At 37.8% G+C, this 20458-nt stretch overlaps 1 protein-coding gene across 1 annotated transcript in view; it reads left to right on the top strand.

The window, feature by feature from the left end:
- Positions 1 to 20458, top strand: part of WIF1 (WNT inhibitory factor 1) — a 68917-nt gene that overhangs the window by 43099 nt on the left and 5360 nt on the right. The window contains exons 4-8 of the mRNA XM_004053507.5: positions 7562 to 7702; positions 8680 to 8775; positions 9732 to 9827; positions 13887 to 13982; positions 20324 to 20419. Of these exons, the coding sequence (XP_004053555.1) occupies positions 7562 to 7702; positions 8680 to 8775; positions 9732 to 9827; positions 13887 to 13982; positions 20324 to 20419 (525 nt within the window). The remainder of the gene's footprint in view (positions 1 to 7561; positions 7703 to 8679; positions 8776 to 9731; positions 9828 to 13886; positions 13983 to 20323; positions 20420 to 20458) is intronic.

Raw genomic sequence — 20458 nt, 5'->3', positions numbered from 1 at the left:
AGTGGCTTAAATAGTGAAAAGTCAGGCCAGGTGTGGTGACTCACACCAATAATCCCTACATTTTGGGGGGCCGAGGGGGGAGGATTCCTTGTGCCCAGGAGTTCAAGACCAGCCTGGGCAACATAGCGAGACTGTCTCTACAAAAAATAAAAAAAATTAGCCAGGTGTGATGGCACATACCCATAGTCCCAGATGCTCAGGAGGCTGAGGCAGGAGGGTTGTTTGAGCTGGGGAGGTGGAGGTTGCAGTGAGCTATGATTGCACCACTGCACTCCAGTCAGGGCAACAGAGCAAAAAAGAAAAAAGTCAGTCTCAAAAAAGATAAAAGAAAGAAAAAGTAAAAAGTCATTTGTCACAGTCTTCTTTTGGTATTTTTTATTCCTGTTAAGGTAGAAAATATTTTCTTGTATCTATTAGACCATGAAAAATGTGTACCATGCTCATTTTTATATTGAGATAATAGTGTTCTTCCTACTGATCTGCAAAGCTTGTTGTATATTAGGTATATTTACCACTTATTGCATTTTTTTCAATTTAACATTTATATTTTATTTTGGGGGAGAATATGCAGAGGCTTTAAAATCCTATGTGGTCAAACCTATCTTTTCCTTTGCAATTTTTTCCACTGCATTTATGTTTTGATACTAATTCCTATTCCAGAGAGCAGTTAAGTTATGACTTTCATATGCATCTAGCATTTTATAAAAATTTATTTTTGGAATATTATGAAATAAGGCTCTAACCTGAATTATTTTTGAGTAATTAACTTTTCTTACATGAGAAGTTGAATTGATTCAAGATATGCTATTTATTTCACATTAAGTTTTTCTACACATAGGGTGTGTTTAGAGATTACTCTTTATTTTACTATTCTGATAGCGGTAGCTTTATAGTGTTTTAAAATCATCGATGGCATACTCTCTCTTTTTAAAAAAAAATTTAGTCTTATTCTTCTAGAGGAACGTGAAAATAAATTTTGTCAGATGTCAAATAAAAATCCCCTTCGGAGCTAATTTAAGTCTCTAAAGTAATCAGGAGATCAGATACTTTTACAAAGGGCATTTTCAGATTACGGTTATCTACCACTTCCAGTGGATCTGCCTTGTTGCATTCCAGTGCCATAAGAGTGGGAGACTAAATAAACAGAGTTTCTCTAATTTCCCGACCTAAGTGTCATCGTGGGTGTAGACAGGAGGAGTATAACTTCAGTTTCTCTTTGATCATCACAGTGCTGCAGGTGTAACCAACAGCACCCCTAGAGGATCTGTTTCTGACTTAGATGTGTTTGGGTTCTGGGTGAAGATTTATTCACCTGAGATGTGTAGCCCCAAGGACGTGAGTATCTATTCCAGAGATGTGGATACGCTGATTCCACTCAGATGGCATTGGTAGGGCTTTATTACCTTGTGGAGAAGAGAAAGACACTCCAGCCACCAAATTCTTGGAATATGATCATCACTCAATCTCATGCCCTGTCAATAGTGTTCCTTCTTAGTTGAAAATAATTTTCTTTTTCTTTTCTTTTCTGTTTTTTTTTTGAGACAGAGTGTCCCTCTGTCACCCAGGCTTGAGTGCAGTGGTGCGGGTCTCAACTCACCGCAACCTCCACCTCCTGAGTTAAAGTGATTCTTCACCTCAGCCTCCTGAGTAGCTGGGATTACAGGAGCATGCCACCATGCCTGGCTGATTTTTGTATTTTTAGTAGACATGCAGTTTCACCATGTTGGCCAGGCAGGTCTCGAACTCCTGACCTGAAGTGATCTGCCTGCCTCGGCCTCCCAAAGTGTTGGGATTACAGGCATGAGCCAGCACCTGGCTAAAGATAATTTTCTATAAAATTCTTCTTGATCATATTTTTTGCTCTTTTTGTTTTGTTTTGTTTTGGAAGCAGTCAGAATAAAATAAGTACATAACATCTCGCAATTTCTATTTTATATTTTTCTTTTTTTCTGATTAATAAAGGAATATAAGCTCATCATAGTCCATTAAAAATACATTAATTAATTACCAGTTATACCTACCTGCTCAGCTTCTGGTAAATCTTGCGTCTTTGAATTTCTAATTTAATGCTTGTATCCTAAGTGCTTTTTTCCCTTTTTGTGTCTAGTTAAAAAACTAACCTGCATAATGTGCACATGTACCCTAAAACTTAAAGTATAATAAAAAATAAATAAAAAAATAAAAAATAAAAAAAAATCTTACTGAAATTCTACTTCTTAGGAAATTGACAAATAAGATTTTGAACATATGAGGTGAGGATATTTTAATAGATCATGTTTAGATAGAACATCATTTTCTAATAATTTACGTTCTTTATAAATAATAAATGTAGAGGAAAAAGTGGGTGACACTTTGGTCAACCTGAAACTAAAAACAACAAGGCTTCTTTGGGAACCAGGTGATATGAACACATATGCCCATGTGTGCACACAGACTCACACACACACACATCCTTTGCATATACAACTCCCTCACCCCACCCCACACACACATAGTCTTTTCGAAGCAGATGTAGGATTTGTTTGTAGAAATGCAGGTGCAAGAAGTTTATGGGAACCTTACACCATTGCAGGGCAGCTACTTATTAGCCTCATTAGCTCAGTCCCTCCAGTAGGAGAAGTGAAGGTACCTTGCATTATTAAAAAGTAATCAAATCAGTGTGTCTTTGCTCTTAAGCATCCAGGTAGCATTCATCATTCTACAAGGCTATTTTATACCCCCAAGCTGCTAAACTGTTCTTTTATCCTACAGACTCCTATATGCCTAAACATTGCATGAAAAAAGAAAACTCTTGATCTTTAACAGTTATGAAGTGCCTGCCTTCTGGCATCAGAAGAGAACAAAAACAGGAAATACAAACTGCAGGGTGGTTCAGTAAAATTACTGAGTTGTATAACAAAAAACAGTTTCATGAAGCCAGGACTTTGCCTCTTTGAACACTCTCTTTTTCTGACCATGAAACCAACAGAGCAGTGGTGTTTCTCAACTAGGACTTTTAGGAATCCAATGTCTACACTGTTAAATAGGTGCTTATGCTGGAGAGACCATCTTCTTATAGGTGACCTCAGTTCTTAGCAGAATGTGAAGCCCAGAGTTTGTGCTAAGTATTTGGTAAGAGAATGAATGGCTGGCAGGGCAGCTTAAAGGACTGATGAATATTTATGTTGGATATTTCTAGTGATGTAGCGGTTCATGATCATGTGGTGTGGAGGATGGGCTCTTGCCTGCCTTTCTCATCTCTTGCCTTGTTGTAAGGACAGGGACTCAACTGACTGGAGGCTGAGGCTATCTGAGCACCATGCCCATCTGTGTGTGGGAGCAGTATGCAATCAGAACAAATTTGCTGCTTTCTTCTGTAGAAAAGTTAGTTCATGTGCAATCAATTGCATATCAGTCTGTACTTCAATGCTGTGAGTTATATTCGATCTGCTTTAGTTTTTCTGAGTTGTTTTAATTCACCTCGTTTAGATTATACATCCTATTCTGCACTGGAATTCATATCTGGCCTAACTTCATCTAGCGTTTGGGAACAATGGCTCTTTACTCGTATGCCTATTGTTGCAAAAATACATGACTTTCACATTCCTCTTATTCCTTGGAAGCAAAGAGTCTCTGCTTTTTCTGCCTTTGATGTCTCTTTTTCTTGGTGCATCTGTTTTTCTGAGTGCATGTTGCTAGTATTTTATTCTCTACATCTCCTACTGTCTATGGTGAATTTCTGTCTCTGTGTATATGTGCAGATATGTGCATGTGTGGAAGTGCAAGTGTGTGCCTGTGCACACAAGGTATATGGTTGTGTCTACCATAACATATATCACATCTGTTGGTACCTAGTTTGTGACAGACAATATGCTAGATGCTGAGATTACAAAAACAAGATATAGTTCTTGCCTTTGAGAATTCTCATCCTTAGCAAAGGATGCAAACCATAATTAAATCATTACACCACAATGAAATAATATATATAGGTGTTTGTAAAATATATAAATGTAATTATATAGGCAAGGGGTGTTAGGAAAGGCTAAAGAAAGCAAGTACTATTTAATTTTGGCCTTGAAAGTTGAGTGGGAGGACAGTAGGACAGAAAACACAAGAAAGAACATTCCAAGCACCTGGGTGTGCAGTAAGGAAATTGTGGATGTGCACCACACATTTGGGGAACTGAGAGAAATAGTTTGCGCAGAGCACAGGGTTGACAAAAGGCAATTACTGGAGATGCAGCTAACTAAAGTCAGATTTTGTTTTTTTAAAGCAAAATTCTTTGAAAACTTTTAAAAGGTGTTTAATTATAAATATTATTACCTAAATGGTCTTATAGATAAAGTTTATATAAACAGAAAGGAAGACAAGTAGGGTTTGCACAAGAGAAAATAAAATTTTTACTTTGTGTTTTAAAATTGAAGAGTGGGCAAGTATAATGGTATGGTTTATCACATCTTTCTGTAATTCTTCTTTTACATTAAAAATTAATTGTTGATCTGGCTCAAGATGTCCTCAGTGAAAAAAATAATAATTCATTGAAATTATAAGCTAGGTACCTCCTAATTTCTAAACTTTATTTCCTAGTTCTTTACAAATCATTCTGCAGTAGGGTTCAGGTCATAACTGTGCTTACATGCCTTCTATTTCCAAAGAGGTAGAAATGTGCAGGTAAAACTTATATACCTGGGCTGATGGGATTTTTAATGTGTTCATTTTTAACTTGAAGCTGAATTTAATGGCTAGAGTTATTATGCACAAATAAAATTAGCAAAAATTGCAAGCCTAGAGTATATTAGGTCTTTAAAAACTATAAGAAGGAAAATATTTCATATCAGTTATAACAGTAATTGAATATAACTTTAGTAAAATAATTTTTAGGGATATCATTTCTTTTGGTTTACTAAGAAAATGAAGATACTACATCTTTAGTTATCTGCCAAAATTGCTTGCAGTTTTTCTATTTTAAAACTTTCATTAGATTTTGCAACCTCACTTTTGTTCCTTGCAATGGTGGAAAGCCGTATCTTCTAGCATCACCACAGGCCTAGGAACTCTGTGAACATGTCCTTACTTTAATTGACTTAAAGATTATGTTAGCAAACCACACACTTTTCTTTCTTTCCTTTTTTTTTTTTTTTTTTTTTTGATGGAGTCTTGCTCTGTTGCCCAGGCTGGACTGCAGTGGCTCTATCTTGGCTCACTGCAACCTCTGTCTTCTGAGTTCAAGTGATTCTCATGCCTCAGTCTCTCAAGTAGCTGGGATTATGGATATATGCCAACACACCGGCTAATTTTTTTGCTTTTAGTAGACACGGGTTTCACCATGTTGGCCAGGCTGGTCTCCAACTCCTGATCTCAAGTGATGCGCCCGCCTTGGCCTCCCAAAGTGCTGGGATTACAGGAGTGAGCCACTGCACCTGGCCGCAAACCACACACTTTTATGTGAGCACTCCAAGCCCTCTAGAAGCATCCCCTGACAACTGACAACCAGAGCTTGTGAACACGTAGTCATAATTTAACCGGATTTGTAAACGGTCTTTCAGCACATCTGAAGATGTGGAAGAACTAATAATTGTTCTTAACTAAATTTCCTACAAACTTAATAAGACAGTTTTTGATATTTAACATCCAAGATACATTTTGAAATTTGAGAATGCTGGCAAGCAGAAATGAAGATGAGTTTACTGATAAGCATCTTCTCTTCCATACCAAGATTCTGGAAGCCAAAATAAAACTGAAGGGCATTTTTAAAAGAATCAGGTGGGCTGCAAAGGAGAGGCTGAATGTGGTTCAGAAAAAAGATACACCTGGAAAATAAGTTTGGATGATGGCGTCCAGTGAGGAAGATTCTGAAAGTTCTATCTTTAAGTATCCGTTCAAGTTTTTCCATCTTTTTATGCCTCAAAGCAATTATTGGCCTACCTGTCCATGTAAAAGAGTCATACGAAGAGTAAAGTTTTATAATTGAACAAAGTATAAGTACAAAAAATTTAAAGAAATTACTTGTCAATTCCTTTGCTTCTTTCTGAAATAGAAATCTCCATTCATAAATGTTTTGTAAATTGGCATTTTTATATATGAGATTTCATTAAGCCAAGGTTTTCAATAGGGACAATTTTACTTTAGAACTTTAGACACAATTTTGTTTTTTCTTTTTATTTCTGTTAAAATATCTGTGTTTCCTTTTCATCATAATGATTTGCAATGTTAAAATCTCAAGTTTCAGGGGAGGTGGAAATAGAAGTCCATGTAATTTTGAGTATGGCATAGCAATGAACACTGACAATACCAGAGCTGTAAGAGGAGTTTTGGGTTGCCAAAAGCACATTGAGAAATTGTATGACCAGCTTGTGTGCAATGCTTTACAGAAAAGGGCAGTCCAGTTTCCAGCTCATTTATTTCTATAAACCTAGGGAGAAAGTTTATCGACACTCTAAAAGGAAAAGATTTGTCTTAGCTTGATACAGTTTGCACAAGCTTGGCAGAAACCATAACCTGCCATGCAGAAATAAAATGAAGCAAAAAATCACATGTATACCCATTAGCAATATTTCTTTATATTCACAAGAAAGAACAAGAGTCTGGTGGATCTACTACATCAGTCTTACCCAGTGGATATGTTATAATAACCCATTGGGTGTTGGAAATATACATAATCAGCTTCTCAGCAAATGATCACATCTGATTTGCCCCATTTTCACCCAGTGACTTGTGGTTATCCCACAATGGGTGTCCTCCTTCCCTCTTTGTACAGCAATGTCTTCAGTTCCCAATCCCTGCTTTGTGACTTCATTGTCAACACTTGCACAGGCCGAGTGATCATTAGACTCACAAGAAAGAGAAGCTTCTCTTTAAGAACATAAACCATTAGATATAACCCTATTCATGAGATTATTTCATCACATCAAACTCTCTTCAAGATGCCTGAGATATGGACACTTCTTATTAACAAACAGCCTGAGAAAATATTAACTTCATTAACTCGGTCCAATGATTGAACTCTAGTCTGAGTCGTAAAGTATTTTCAAAGAAGATATTTTGTCACTTTCACATACACATAGTAAACATAAACCAGTGGGGTATTGCTCATCAGACTTTATTTAAGGGATTATGAAATGCTGATTTCTAGCCCTTTTTGGATTATATGGAGGCTGATGAAGATGCCACAAAGTTTCTTCCCCAAATCAACCGCTTTTTATTTATTTTCGTTTGTCTTTCTGTTCTTCCTATGCTACACTGACGTATACATAATTAACCACTTTATGATTCTTCTTTCCATCTTTAATTTCCAGGGAAAATATTTAAGATAGTACAAGTCCAGACTGTGAACAGAATATCCCCAATTCCATATTAATGAGGTAAAAATTGGAGTCATTCACTCTTTCTTCACCTGACATGATGCTCAACTTCTGTGGAGCCCAGATGCTCAAAATACAGTTCCTACTCCCGTGGAGATACAAGGAAATCCACAACATGTGAACATTTTTGCTTTGTCCTTTGACTCTCTTCCCAAGATTTCTGTAAAACTAGAATCAACTAGATTAACTATTTCTCCACACTTTCTCTTTTTTTCTTTTAGTTGTTCAAGTTGGTTTCCCATGTCTTGGAAAACAGGATGGGGTGGCAGCATTTGAAGTGAATGTGATTGTTATGAATTCTGAAGGCAACACCATTCTCCAAACACCTCAAAATGCTATCTTCTTTAAAACATGTCAACAAGGTAAGCACCAATGGTGATTCAAGAGAAGACATGTTGTAAGGGCTTAGGTGTGATTTGGACCAAATATTTATATCTATACACACACACACATACACACACACACACACACATACATACATGGTTTTTTGGTTGATGGCTCTATAGCTACAGCAACAGAAGGAGGAGATGATAAGCACAGGATTTAGCAACAGTACTAGGATAGACTTTCTCTGACCTTGACCCCACTTTTAATACTAGGAATAGGAACCTTTTCAAAACACCTTTTCTTCCTCCCTCTCCACTCCTCCAACACAGTTGTTGGGAGTCCCAGTGTATCTCACCCGTGGTCATGAATTTCCCCCTTTCTTGCTCTGTTTGCTCAAGGCAGTGTGGCTCATAATTACCAGCACTTCCCACTTGTCCCAAAGGCAACACTAATATAACCTCTAATGAACATCCACAGAGGACAGACTGCCACCTCATGCCAGTGATCCCTACCAGGTCAAGGCCTCACTCAATACCTCCCCACCACACCCCAGATGCCCATTTAACTATAAAGGCCTGGCTCCTTTCACATCCCCATACAAGCTTTTCTAGCTCAGAATTTAAGCTCTGGAGCATTTCAGTGCTCTAAAGATGTACCCATAAGTCATCTTATCCTCTGAAAGGGGACAGGCAATACCATTCATTCAATTGCAGTGTGAATTTAACAAGGTACAGTAGATCCATAGGAGGAGATGAAGGCAGAATAAAATTTGCCTTACCTTCTTCCAAGAGCCCCCTACTGTTGGAAATAAGGGAGGCAAAATCTTACTCTGCAGCAGATTTAGTGAAATCCAAGTGATATCGAGGGAATGAGTTGGAAGTACTGGTATTTGATCAATTATGATTAATTGGTGGGCTAGAACAGAAATGAACACTACTGTCTCACACTGGCTGTGATTCACCCAACATGATTTCAAGGGTGTCCATATAAGCTTTGTTTCTCTCTGCTGAAGCTGAGTGCCCAGGTGGGTGCCGAAATGGAGGCTTTTGTAATGAAAGACGCATCTGCGAGTGTCCTGATGGGTTCCACGGACCTCACTGTGAGAAAGGTAAGACATGGAGCCGACTTCCCTTGCTCCCTTCCTAATGAACATGGATGTCACGCAGGAGCCCCATGTGTATTTTTAACACCTGAAATTATTTTCCTGGTCACAGGGGCAGAAAATTTTGGCACAATGCCTTCACTTTCTGTGGCCATTCCTGGCCATCTCCCCCAACTCATCCCACTTCAGAAATATAGCCACTGTACTTTGGCATAATCTTATGAAAATTCTGAGGTTTTTTTCCTCCTCTTAAGTTGGATTTTAAAAGCTAGTATCACCACTGATCTGAAATTGTTCCAGTTGAAAGTAGCTTGATTCACAACTAAGAGTATATCTGAGTTATGAAGTTATGATAAGGCAAAAAAGTGGATGAAAAGAATTTGTGTAGTAAGTACATCAATTTCAGGGAAATTAATTTTAAAAAATACATGAAAAAAGATATAAGCAAGGAAATGAATATTAATCATAAGATGTTTAAATACTAAGAGCTTTTCTGACTACAGTAAGCAAAATATTTTTCATCTTCAAGAAATAAGAATATCCTGTGAGAGACAGTTAAAAAATAATTTTAAAATAAGTAAGAAAGAAGAATATTTTCTTATTTTTCTTCTTTGCATTTATGTTGGAATTAGAAGATTAAGGAAATGGGGCAAAGTGAAAATATTTAACAGTTTTAAGAAGACCACATCTTAGTCAAAATGATTCTGGGGAAAATTTATTCAAGTACTCAAATGGAACCAATCCGAAAGTCATCTCTAAGAAATTGGCTGAGAAATTGAAAAACAGCCTAATTTATACCACAAAAATAATATTAGTATAGCAAACTTGTATCTCTGAAGAGTAATCATTTTAGAGTCAACCACAAAGCTTGAAAATGTAGACCTGTTGTATTATTGACATTTCAAAATGGTCCTGCTCCAAAATACCATTTGGCCTTAATCAGGGTTCTCTCTCCCTATAAGCCCTTTGTACCCCACGATGTATGAATGGTGGACTTTGTGTGACTCCTGGTTTCTGCATCTGCCCACCTGGATTCTATGGAGTGAACTGTGACAAAGGTAACAGTTTCTTTTTAAGAAGAAAGTTATTTTTACTTTTAAAATGTTTGATTAGAATAAGTTACTTTATATGTCCTCACTCTTCATAACAGCTCTGAGAGTGTATGGCTTAGGGTAAAGATGGCTGCTATAGTAACTGAAATCCCAATTTTAGTGTAGCATAATAGCAAAAGTTTATTTTCATTCACAGAATGCTCCAGTGCATTTTGCCTGGTCAGTGGGCAGGGCAGCTCTTCTCCATGCAGTGACTCAGGAGCCCAGGCACCATCTATCTGTGGTCCTGCCTAGAGCTTTGGAACTCTCTAGATCCAGCCAATAGGCAGAGAAGGATTGAAGTAAGCACTGCTAAAAATAAATAAATTAATTAAAAAATTTAAAAGCCCTGGCCCAGAATTTACCCACAAAACTTCCACACCTATTCCATAGGTAGGAATTAGCCTCATGGTCCTACCTGGTTTCAGGCAGAAGAAATGTTGCCCCTGGCTGGACAGCTGTCTCCCACTGACATCTCATATTATGTAATGGGAGTGCAAATTTTTGTGAACAATTAGCTGGTCTGTGCCACATGGAATTTTAGTATGTCCTAAATTGGTTTTGTGGGTGAGCTTCTAAGGCTAAAATTAAACAACCTGCTCTACATTGCCTAACCTAGAAGTTTACTGACTCCCGATTCAATACTCTGCTCACAAATCACATCCCAGAGAGATCAGGTTCTTCCTTCTTAGCATTGCAGCAACACAGCCAGATTTTACTCTTAGTGAGTGGATTCAAACTTGGCCCTAAAATTGCTGAACGATTCATACTCTTTACAAGAGACTTGTTTATTTTGCCCAGTTCACATCTTTTAAGTGGAAAAAAAATAAAGACTATGCTGTGAAATTTGTATATTTAATGAAGTTATCTTTGTGTTAAAAATGCTAATTGTATGAATAGAGCATTTTTTGTCAATAAACATATGAGTTAAGATAGAATAATAAATTTTATTCTTGAAAAGTGTCTCTTTAGTGATCACTCAGTTACTACCAAGTAAGATTGCCATGAGCAGTTTTTTGTTGTTGTTGTTTTTTAAAGGAAAGCTAAAGGAAAGAGCCTTCAGTATGAGTCAGAATAACTTATGGTTGTTTACTCTTTTATGATGTACAAAGTACTTTCATACCGTTATGTGATTTTACTCTGAACATCTTTTGAGATATGTAAAGTATTATCCATCTCATTCCTAGATAAGCAAAGTGAGGTTTATGGAACTTGAGTAGGTTGACCCAAATTCATATCCTGCAGTGTACCATGTTGCCACCCAGGCTACCTAATTCAGCCCTTGGTTCTTCCACGAGTGACTCTGAACCTGGGCAGGCAACTTGATCTCTCTGTGGACCATGCTTTTTCTATCTCTAGACTTGGAATTAAGCCATTGACCCTCCTGTCCCTCACCCCTGAGCTATATATTATAACTATATTGAGATAATATGTGAAAGCATTTCTGCCTTTTTTAAAGTGGTCTTTTAAAACTATAGTATTGGATTAAAAATCATTTTTTAAATGTGTTTTCATAAAGATTAAGCACTAATTACTCTAATAAGAATTAACAGCCAGTGAGTAAAATTCATTATTGTGAATCTTTTTGTCTAAATTTAGCATTCAGTGTCTCTGCTATTTTAAAACTGGGCATTCTAGAGGAGAATTAAACTCTTATTGCCTCAAAACTATGAATAAATAAAGCAAATCCTCCAGATTTAGTTGAAGAACTCATGTATTCACAAGAGACCATTTGTGAGACCTTCTTATGTAGGCGTGGCCATTGTTGGTGTGGTTTGCATAATGGAGTGTCAATTGCAGTGTTTTTCTAGTGCTATGGTGTGACAAACACCACATGGTCACTGTTAAAGTAATATATCTATCTATATTCCAGTACATACTATATTTTGTAATATTTTATCTTTCAAATGAAAGATTTTCCTACTCATCAGACTCCAGTAATTTTTTTATTCTTTTATAATGTCTGTTGAAATTCCACTTGGTCTCACTGGAGATCTGGGAATATTAAAAAAAAAAAAACTTTCTACCTCAACAAAAAGATGCTTTAATTCTCCAGGAGGGAATATGTGGAGGCTCTGAAAAATGATTTAATTACTACTATGGAAATAGACATCAGCACTATGTATTTGAACAAATATTAAAGAATAACTTTCATTGGCCCTTGGGACATCACAACCTTTAGGACCTAAGGAGTTTAGCACTGGCCAGTGGGGCCTCAGCCCTAGAGAAAGATACTTCATGTCTCTAGCTGCTTGTTTTTCTAATCAAGAATCATTGCACAACAGAAATGTAGAGAAGCTTGCTCATGACAATACAATAGCATACAAGTACTAAGAGTGTGGCCAAATTATGTAACCAACCTTGCCGAATTCTACAACTTTCTATGAAGCTACCAGGTTCATTGCATTCTACACATCAGTAATTGGGCAGTGCGCACGGGGCATGGGCCAAGTGGGTACTGATCCCAAAGTTTTCCAGGGCACTGATCTCATCATTCCCTTCTATCTCCCAGAGAAACAGAAGCGAGGAGACAGGACACACTTACAAAAACAACTGTCCAGCCTTAGCAATACTCCAGCAAAGAGGAGGCCCCAAGAGCTTGTTCTCCTAAATCCTAAATCCTATACCAAAATGCTACAGCTCCCTTCCACATTAAGAGGCTTGAATTTTTTTGTGACCTGTGTGGACAATGTAGCAAGACTCCATCTATACAAAAAAAATTCAAAACTTAATCAGGCATGGTAGTGTACACCTTTACTCCCAGCCATCTGGGAGGCTGAGGCAGGAAGAAACCTTAAGCCCAGGGGTTTAAGGCTGCAGTGAGCTATGATTGTGCCACTGCACTCCAGCCTGGGAGACAGAGCAAGACCCTGTCTCTTTTAAAAAACAAACCAAAAAAAAAAAAAAAAGAGTTTTGATTTGCCAAAGTGAGTACAGCACTTCCTTAAACTGGGAGATCTTTGTGATTTTAAACACAATTTATCATTTAAGAAGCATGATACTCACAGAACATTTTACTTTGTGGACTTTTTTTTTCCCACAAAGAAAGCATACACTTAGAACTTTTGGATTTCTTTTCTGATTTTCCTACTGGAAGCTTATTTTAGCTTTTGTTCATCTATAGCCAATTTTGGCCAATTTTATATGGGACAAGAACAAATGGGTCATATAACTGGAATTGCTAAAAATTCAAGCTCTCATTTTAATTTCCTTTATAGAATGAGCCAACTTGTCTATTTTTAGATATTTCCTCTCCTCCCCTCTCCATTTCTCCATCCTCCATTTTAGGTGCTAGTGAGCAGTGAAATTCCAGAAACTGACACTGTGAGAGAGGGTTTAGGATGAATCACGAAGTGTGATTACTACCTGGATAATCTGGTTATTGGGCTTCCACTATGATACAGCCAACTTCATCATCCTCTGGTCCCTGCTGTGGCCACACTCCTACCTATGGGATCTCACCCGGGCCCACAGTCTTTTTCTGAATACAGTTACTCTTTTCTCCAAAAGTCATAAAAGTATATTTTTTAAAAAACAATCTCATTAAGATAAATATCTGTTCATCTTGTCCTGAAAGAAAGTTGCTTTTTTGTCAGGTCCTGATATTTATGACTTCTCTTTTATCTATTCCAAAGTAAGTCTTCTCCTTTTTACTCTTTCCTTATCCTCCAAACTGATGTTTACAAAAAAAATCCTTAGGTTTATACCATTCTTCTCCTTTTAAGGGCATAGCTATGTATAAGAAAATTAAAAAGCTAATTTTTTTTACTGTGCCTTTCTTCACTGAGATGGAAACTCCTACTGGTGGGTAGTATATGATGTGTGTGGTCTCCTATTATGTTCTGGAGTCTGCACATAGGTAAGCAATTGGTACAACTTTTGTATTTGTAAAGCAGCTTATTTTATTAGTCAGGAAATGGGCAAGTAGCAAGCAGATGCCTAAAAAATAGCACCTCACTTTAAGTGAAATTTGTGTTAGATTTAACCTACTGTCTAATGCAACACCCCTGTTACTCATTCTAACAGCAAACTGCTCAACCACCTGCTTTAATGGAGGGACCTGTTTCTACCCTGGAAAATGTATTTGCCCTCCAGGACTAGAGGGAGAGCAGTGTGAAATCAGTGAGTATTGACTTTCTGCCTTCTTTTGACGTGGGGAGACCTTAGAAACCCCATATAACCCCTTCATTTTATCAAGGAGGAGTCGGAAGCCCAGAGAGAATGAATAACTTGTCTAAGGTCTTAGGCCAGTGGTTTCTTTTTGCTAGATTCAGCTACCATGCATTTTGGCTGAAGGTGGGGCAAAGAGTGACACAGCTCACCTCAGAGGACTCAGAAGAAATGCTCTCTGACTTGGTTATGTCTGGGTTTGGATTATTCAACAGTTGCATTGTTTTCTGTTAGTCATTTTGTCCCCTCCTCATTATGTGGAACCCATAGCTTCAGACTGGAAATGTAGATCAGAGCTCTGGGACAGCTGGGATCTGTTTACCTACGTACCTGTTTCCCCTGCCGCTCACTGCCAGATATCCTAGACTGAGCCTAACAACCCATCTAAGAGAAAAAGGTAGACTCAAGAAAAAGGAGAAAAAAGAGGCGCATAGCAATAAAAAAAGAATGAAATAGTAGCACAAACAGCAACATGAATGGACCACACAGATACTAAGTGAAAGTAACCAGACACAAAAAATTACCTACTGCATGATCCCATCTTTTTGAAGTTCAAGAATAGGTGAAACTAACGGATGACAGTAGAAACGAGAATCACAGTTGGAGCAAAAGGAACTTTATGGAATGCTAAGTATCTCGATTGGTGAAGAGCCACACATCTGTTTATGTAAATAAAAATATCTGAACTGTAAACTTAAGATTGGTACACATTATGCCTTTACTATATGTTTGTCATACTTCAATACACAAAAGTTAAAAAAGTAAGGGTTGAAATGTGGTAGCTTATCATTGTTTTCGGAATCAATATTCCAAACTGCTTGTCCAGGCTCTGCCATTGACCAGCCATGTAGCTCTCAGCAAGTCATGTAGCCTCTCTCTTTAACTCAGAAATGAGATAACTCCCTCCTAGATTGCCTTACAATCCAGAAGAACAGATAGCACCAAAGCACATGCTCAAGAAAGAGCAAAAGGAAGGTCAGCCTGTCCACTAAGTGTCCTGTGTCCCTGCCTTTCTTGATATGTTGGTTGAGGGAAACTTGGTCTGTGTTTCATTTCCAGCTGTATCTGTAAAACACCACTGTTTGGTATAGCCGAACAGTGTATACAGTAGTGTATATAGTAGTGTATTGTAGACTGAAAGTTGAATAAGACTAAGTTCCCGTTTGAACTTTCAACCTCTAATTTATTTGTGGGTTTTTGTACTTTAATGAGTAGTGGATGAAGTAACCATTTTTATAGGGTTCAAATGAAATACCTCTAGAGTTTCCATAGAACATGTAATTAATTGTCTGGGTGTGGTTTCTATTCTTATTAATTACCCTTCCCGGATAAAGATATCTCTGAACTAACTCCCCTCAATTTTCCCCTGTACTTACTTCAGACTCTGCACACTTACTTGGTTCATGGTTATGAATCTTTGTTCATAGGCTCATTTTCCTTCATGTAAATATGCCCTTTCATGTTCTTAGGTTTATGAATCTTCTGTTGGCAGAGACAATGTTTTATATTCTTGGTTTTTTGTTTTACTGCATCAAAAAATGTGGGTCTTTGAAAGCTCCTGATTGACCCTACTTCAAGTTTTATCCAAAATCTTTGCGGAAGTTTCCTGTTTCTATCACGGGAACTACATTACCAGGAAAATATGGAAATGGGTCTTGAGTTGAAAAGTGCCTCCAAAGGTACAGAAACAAAAAAGTATAGTTGAATTATGTATTCTTATTTTTAATTAAGATATAAGTCACAATCACATAAAACTCAACATTTTAAAATGTACCATTCGGGTTATTCACAAGATTGTGTAGCCATCACCTCTATCAAATTCCAGAACATGTTATCATCCCCAAAAGAAAATCTGTACCTATTAGCAGTCACCTCCCCTTCCCCTTTCCCTCCAGACACTGGCAACCACTAAGCTACTTTCTGTTTCTAGACTTGCTTATTCTTAACATTTCACATAAATGGAATCACATAAGATATGGCATTTCTTGTGTGGCTTCTTTTACCTGGGTTCATTCTAGTGTTTTCAGTGCTTACCCATGGTGTAGTATATATCACTGCATTATTCCTTTTTATTGCCAAATAATATTCCATTTTATGGATTTACCACATTTTGTTTATTTATCAGCTGTTGGACATTTGGGCTGTTTCCACTTTGGGGCTATTACGAATAATATGGCTATGAAAATCTGCGTGTGAGATGTTTGTGTGGACGTTTCCATTTCTTCAGAATATTTACCTGGGGGTGGAATTGCTGAGTCACGTGGTGACAACTTTTTTGAGGAACTACCAGACTGTTTTCCAAAGCAGTTGCATCATTTTACATTCCCACCAGCAGTGTATGAGGGTTCCAGTTTCTCCACATCCTCACCAGCACTCATTGCTGGCTGTTTGTTTTTTGTTTTTTTTAAATGAAATGTATATTCCGATGTCATCTTTATTTTCATTTCTCCTGACCTCTATCAAGAATGATGCCATCTCACCTGGGTGCAGTGGCTCACACCTATAATCCCAGCACTTTGAGAGGCCGAAGCAGGCAGATCACCTGAGGTCAGGAGTTAGAGACCAGCCTGGCCAACATGGCAAACCCTCATCTCTACTAAAAACACAAAAATTAGCCAGGCATGGTGGCAGACACCTGTAGTCCTAGCTACTCAGGAGGCTGAGGCAAAAGAATTGCTTGAACCCTGGAGGCACAGGTTGCAGGGAGCCAAGGTTGAGCCACTGCACTCCAGCCTAGGAGACAAGAGCAAAACTCCATCTCAAAAAAAAAAAAAAAAAAGTAAAAAACAATGATACCATCTCAAACTTTATTCCGAGTTGATTGTGAGATATGCTTGTAGGTTAACAAAACTATGGTTAGAGGTATCTGGATGGATGGTGTGTACATACGTCTTGTTATCTAAGACTCATGGATTTCCCAAGAATCTTTAATGAACCTTCAGTTAAAAAGACTACCCAAATTATTTATAATCCTTTTCTAATGCAAGGATTATTAGAAAAGGATTTTAAAAATAACTGAGTGGGTTCTTCTTATTAAAGTTCTCAATATAAAATGTTCTCTGTTAAAAAAAATTTAGAATATTGGAGAAAACAATTAAAAATCACCTATAATCCTAAAACCCAGAGATGACAATTGTTGGCACTTAAACCCTTTTATCTGTTTTCTTCATTAAACTGTCACTTCATTAAACTGATAATTTAAGTTATCCTACAATTGCATAGGTAAAAGAAATTTAATGTCTTTATTTTGTCAATGTATTCTTATTTCATTCTTCTTACAAGGACTCATCCATTGGTTATAGTAAAAATGCCACCAGCTGAAACTTAGTCAAATCTGTTTGTCTTTAGACAGGGCTTAGTCTATTTTTTTTTTTCTTTTTTTGAGATGGAGTCTAGCTCTGTCACCTAGGCTGGAGTACAGTGGCGCCATCTTGGCTCTCTGCAACCTCCGCCTTCCAGGTTCAAGCGATTCTTCTGCCACAGCCTCCCAAGTAGCTGAGATTACAGGTGCCCACCACCACGCTTGGCTAATTTTTTTACATTTTTAGTAGAGACAGGATTTCACCATATTGGCCAGGCTGGTCTTGAACTCCTGGCCTCCAGTGATCTGTTTGCCTCAGCCTTCCAAAGTGCTGGGATTACAGGCGAGAGCCACCATGCCCAGCCAGGGCTTAGTCTCTTTAAGTAAAAATGTGCCATCTCTCAAGCTGACTCAGTTTTCCACTATTTAATGGGTAGAATTTGGTTGCAAACTATTTTCAGGAAGAAGAAGTTCCTATTAAAGATATTTCCAGTATTATGAATTTTAAAACAATCAGATCTTCATGAATTTTGGCTCCTATAGTCTTTAAACTAGTAATAGCTTTCGAATGTCTAACGTCTCCTGCAGTCACGTTTCTGTTGTATAATAGCCAGGAGAGAACGTCCTCCTTCCTGACTGTGGTGAATCTAAGGGTCCTCACTTCCCTGTTGCCATGAAAACAAAAAACTTCTTGAAGTTGATGAAAGGATTATCTCCACCAGTCATTTTCTGCATTATCCCAGTTACCAACTTCACCCCTCATAGAGGAGGAGAAAATTCGGGCTCACCAAGTAGTTCACGTATTGAGTACCCTGTCTTTTCTGCCATATAATTATCATCCTATACCTTGCTCACTTGAAAAAACCTGGTGCATTGCAGAGTACTGTGATATGACCCAATTTTGTGTATATGTTGGGGTCAGGTATTTATTTGATGCAAATGGAAATTTGGAGTTAGATATTCCTTCTTTTGGGTGAGAGCTGAGATCGTAACTAAACAGTAAATGGTATTCTTGTATTCAAACCTGGCAAAAAAAAAAGGGCCTTCTTTTGGTCAATGAAGAGGTGATATTCTGTTATTAAGTTTGTTTTAATACTTGTTTCTGGAACACCTCCATGCAGAAAAACCTCAATGTCTAACGGCATTCCAGGTTTGTGAGAGACCCTAACATCCCAATATTGTTACGTCTATATTGTCTCCACAATGACTAAATACTGCTTTGGTCTACTTATATATGAATAAAGTCCTTTTAGGTAAATAAAAAGATAAAGTGTTTTTAGTAGAATGATTTTCATAAAGAATTTACTTCTTGTTTGTCAAGAATAGTACTTGTCAGTAAAATATATGGGGGTTGACTTCTTTCGCAGCTTTCTTTGGCAATAAAAAGAAGGGCTTAGAGAGTGAAAGGCGGGTTGGTTTAGGATAAATTTTCATTACTTCTCCTTATGTACCTAGAAGCCTTTGTAATGAGTGTTCTGCTAAAGTGAATAAAAAGAAAAGAAAAAGAACAACAAAAGCAATCCAAACTCCTCCACTACCAAAATCTACAGGCTACTTGCTGTCTTCAAAACATCTTATGCCAGGCATAGGATGTGGTTTCAGCTCTAGGTAAAAAGTACCTTATCTTCCACTTCTTCAAAAACTAGGACTTAGGATAGCAAATTCTAGATTGCAGAGGGATAATAAATAGCCTCTGGAGAAAGAAGTGAGAAATTTATTAAATGATTTTTACACCTAGGGCCTTACTCCAGCTCTAAATTTCTGTGATTCAAAGATCTGTGAAAAGCATTCGTAATACTCATTGGGCAAAGAGATAAAATAAATTACAAAGTATCATTATGGACCTAGGGCATTCCAGGAAAATGCATTGTTGTGATATTGGGCACCTTTTGTGTCACATCTCACAGCCTCTTGGCCAGCCTTGCACACCAGCCATTGCCACTGCACCTCGACTTAGCAGCCCCATACTCCTGCTTTCCACCCACAAACACACTTTTGTGTTGCCTTTCCTTCCTTCCATTTCACCCCTCCCATTCCCCCATTCCTGTTTCCTACAATCACTTCCCCAAATAAACTAGCTGCATGCAGATCCTGCTTTCTGGGGAATCCTAGGCTAAGACTGTCATTAGGTACAGGTATAGACTTACTTTCAGAAAAAGTGACACTCAAAAATCAAAACTTGGCCAGGCACAGTGGCTCATGCCTGTAATCCCAGCATTTTGGGAGGTTGAGGTGGGGGGATCACTTGAGGTCAGGAGTTCGAGACCGGCTTGGCCAAGAAGGTGAAACCCTGTGTCTACTAAAAATACAAAAATTAGCTGGGCATGGTGGCACATGTCTGTGTTCCCAGCAACCCTGGAGGATGAGGCAGGAGAATCACTTGAACCTGGGAGGCGGAGGATGCAGTGAGCCGAGATCCTGCCACTGCACTCCAGCCTGGGCAAAATAGCAAGATTCCATCTCAAAAAGAACCAAAAAACAAAAATCAATACCCAGTGAAAAGATTATTTAAAGGGTCATTTATGTCATAACTTTTAGTAAAGTATATCTTAGCAAGTATTTGTGAGTCAGTTAAAAGATTACTGTGTTTATTAAAAAGTAATTGGGCTGGGCATGGTGGCTCATACTTGTAATCCCAGCACTTTGAGAGGCCAAGGTGGGCGGATCACTTGAGGTCAGGAGATCAAGACTAGCCTGGCCAACAGAATGAAACCCGTCTTTACTTTAAAAAAAAAAAAAAAAAAAAAAAAAAAGGATATAAATGCAGCATTTTGGCAATACATTTATAATCCAAAAGCATAAGTTAAAAATATTATCCTGTCTGTTCCAAAAACAAAACTCAAAAAAAAAAGCCAGAGTAGATCTGAAATAAATGAAAATTGCCATTTAAAAGCACTTATCCTCTCAAAGCCTTGTAATTCCTTTGAAAAATGTAATTACCTCTGAATGAAGCACCAGGTTCCTTGTTTAGCTGCATTCTTCTCTTTTTCAGGCAAATGCCCACAACCCTGTCGAAACGGAGGTAAATGCATTGGGAAAAGCAAATGTAAGTGTTCCAAAGGTTACCAGGGAGACCTCTGTTCAAAGCGTAAGTACCCCATACACATTGCCAATCTGGGCTACTAGG

The sequence above is a fragment of the Gorilla gorilla genome, chromosome 10, assembly GCF_029281585.2.
Source record: "Gorilla gorilla gorilla isolate KB3781 chromosome 10, NHGRI_mGorGor1-v2.1_pri, whole genome shotgun sequence".
Lineage (NCBI taxonomy): Eukaryota > Metazoa > Chordata > Mammalia > Primates > Hominidae > Gorilla > Gorilla gorilla.
Note: the sequence above shows the minus strand (reverse complement) of the source record. Positions and strands in the feature narration are given on the sequence as shown.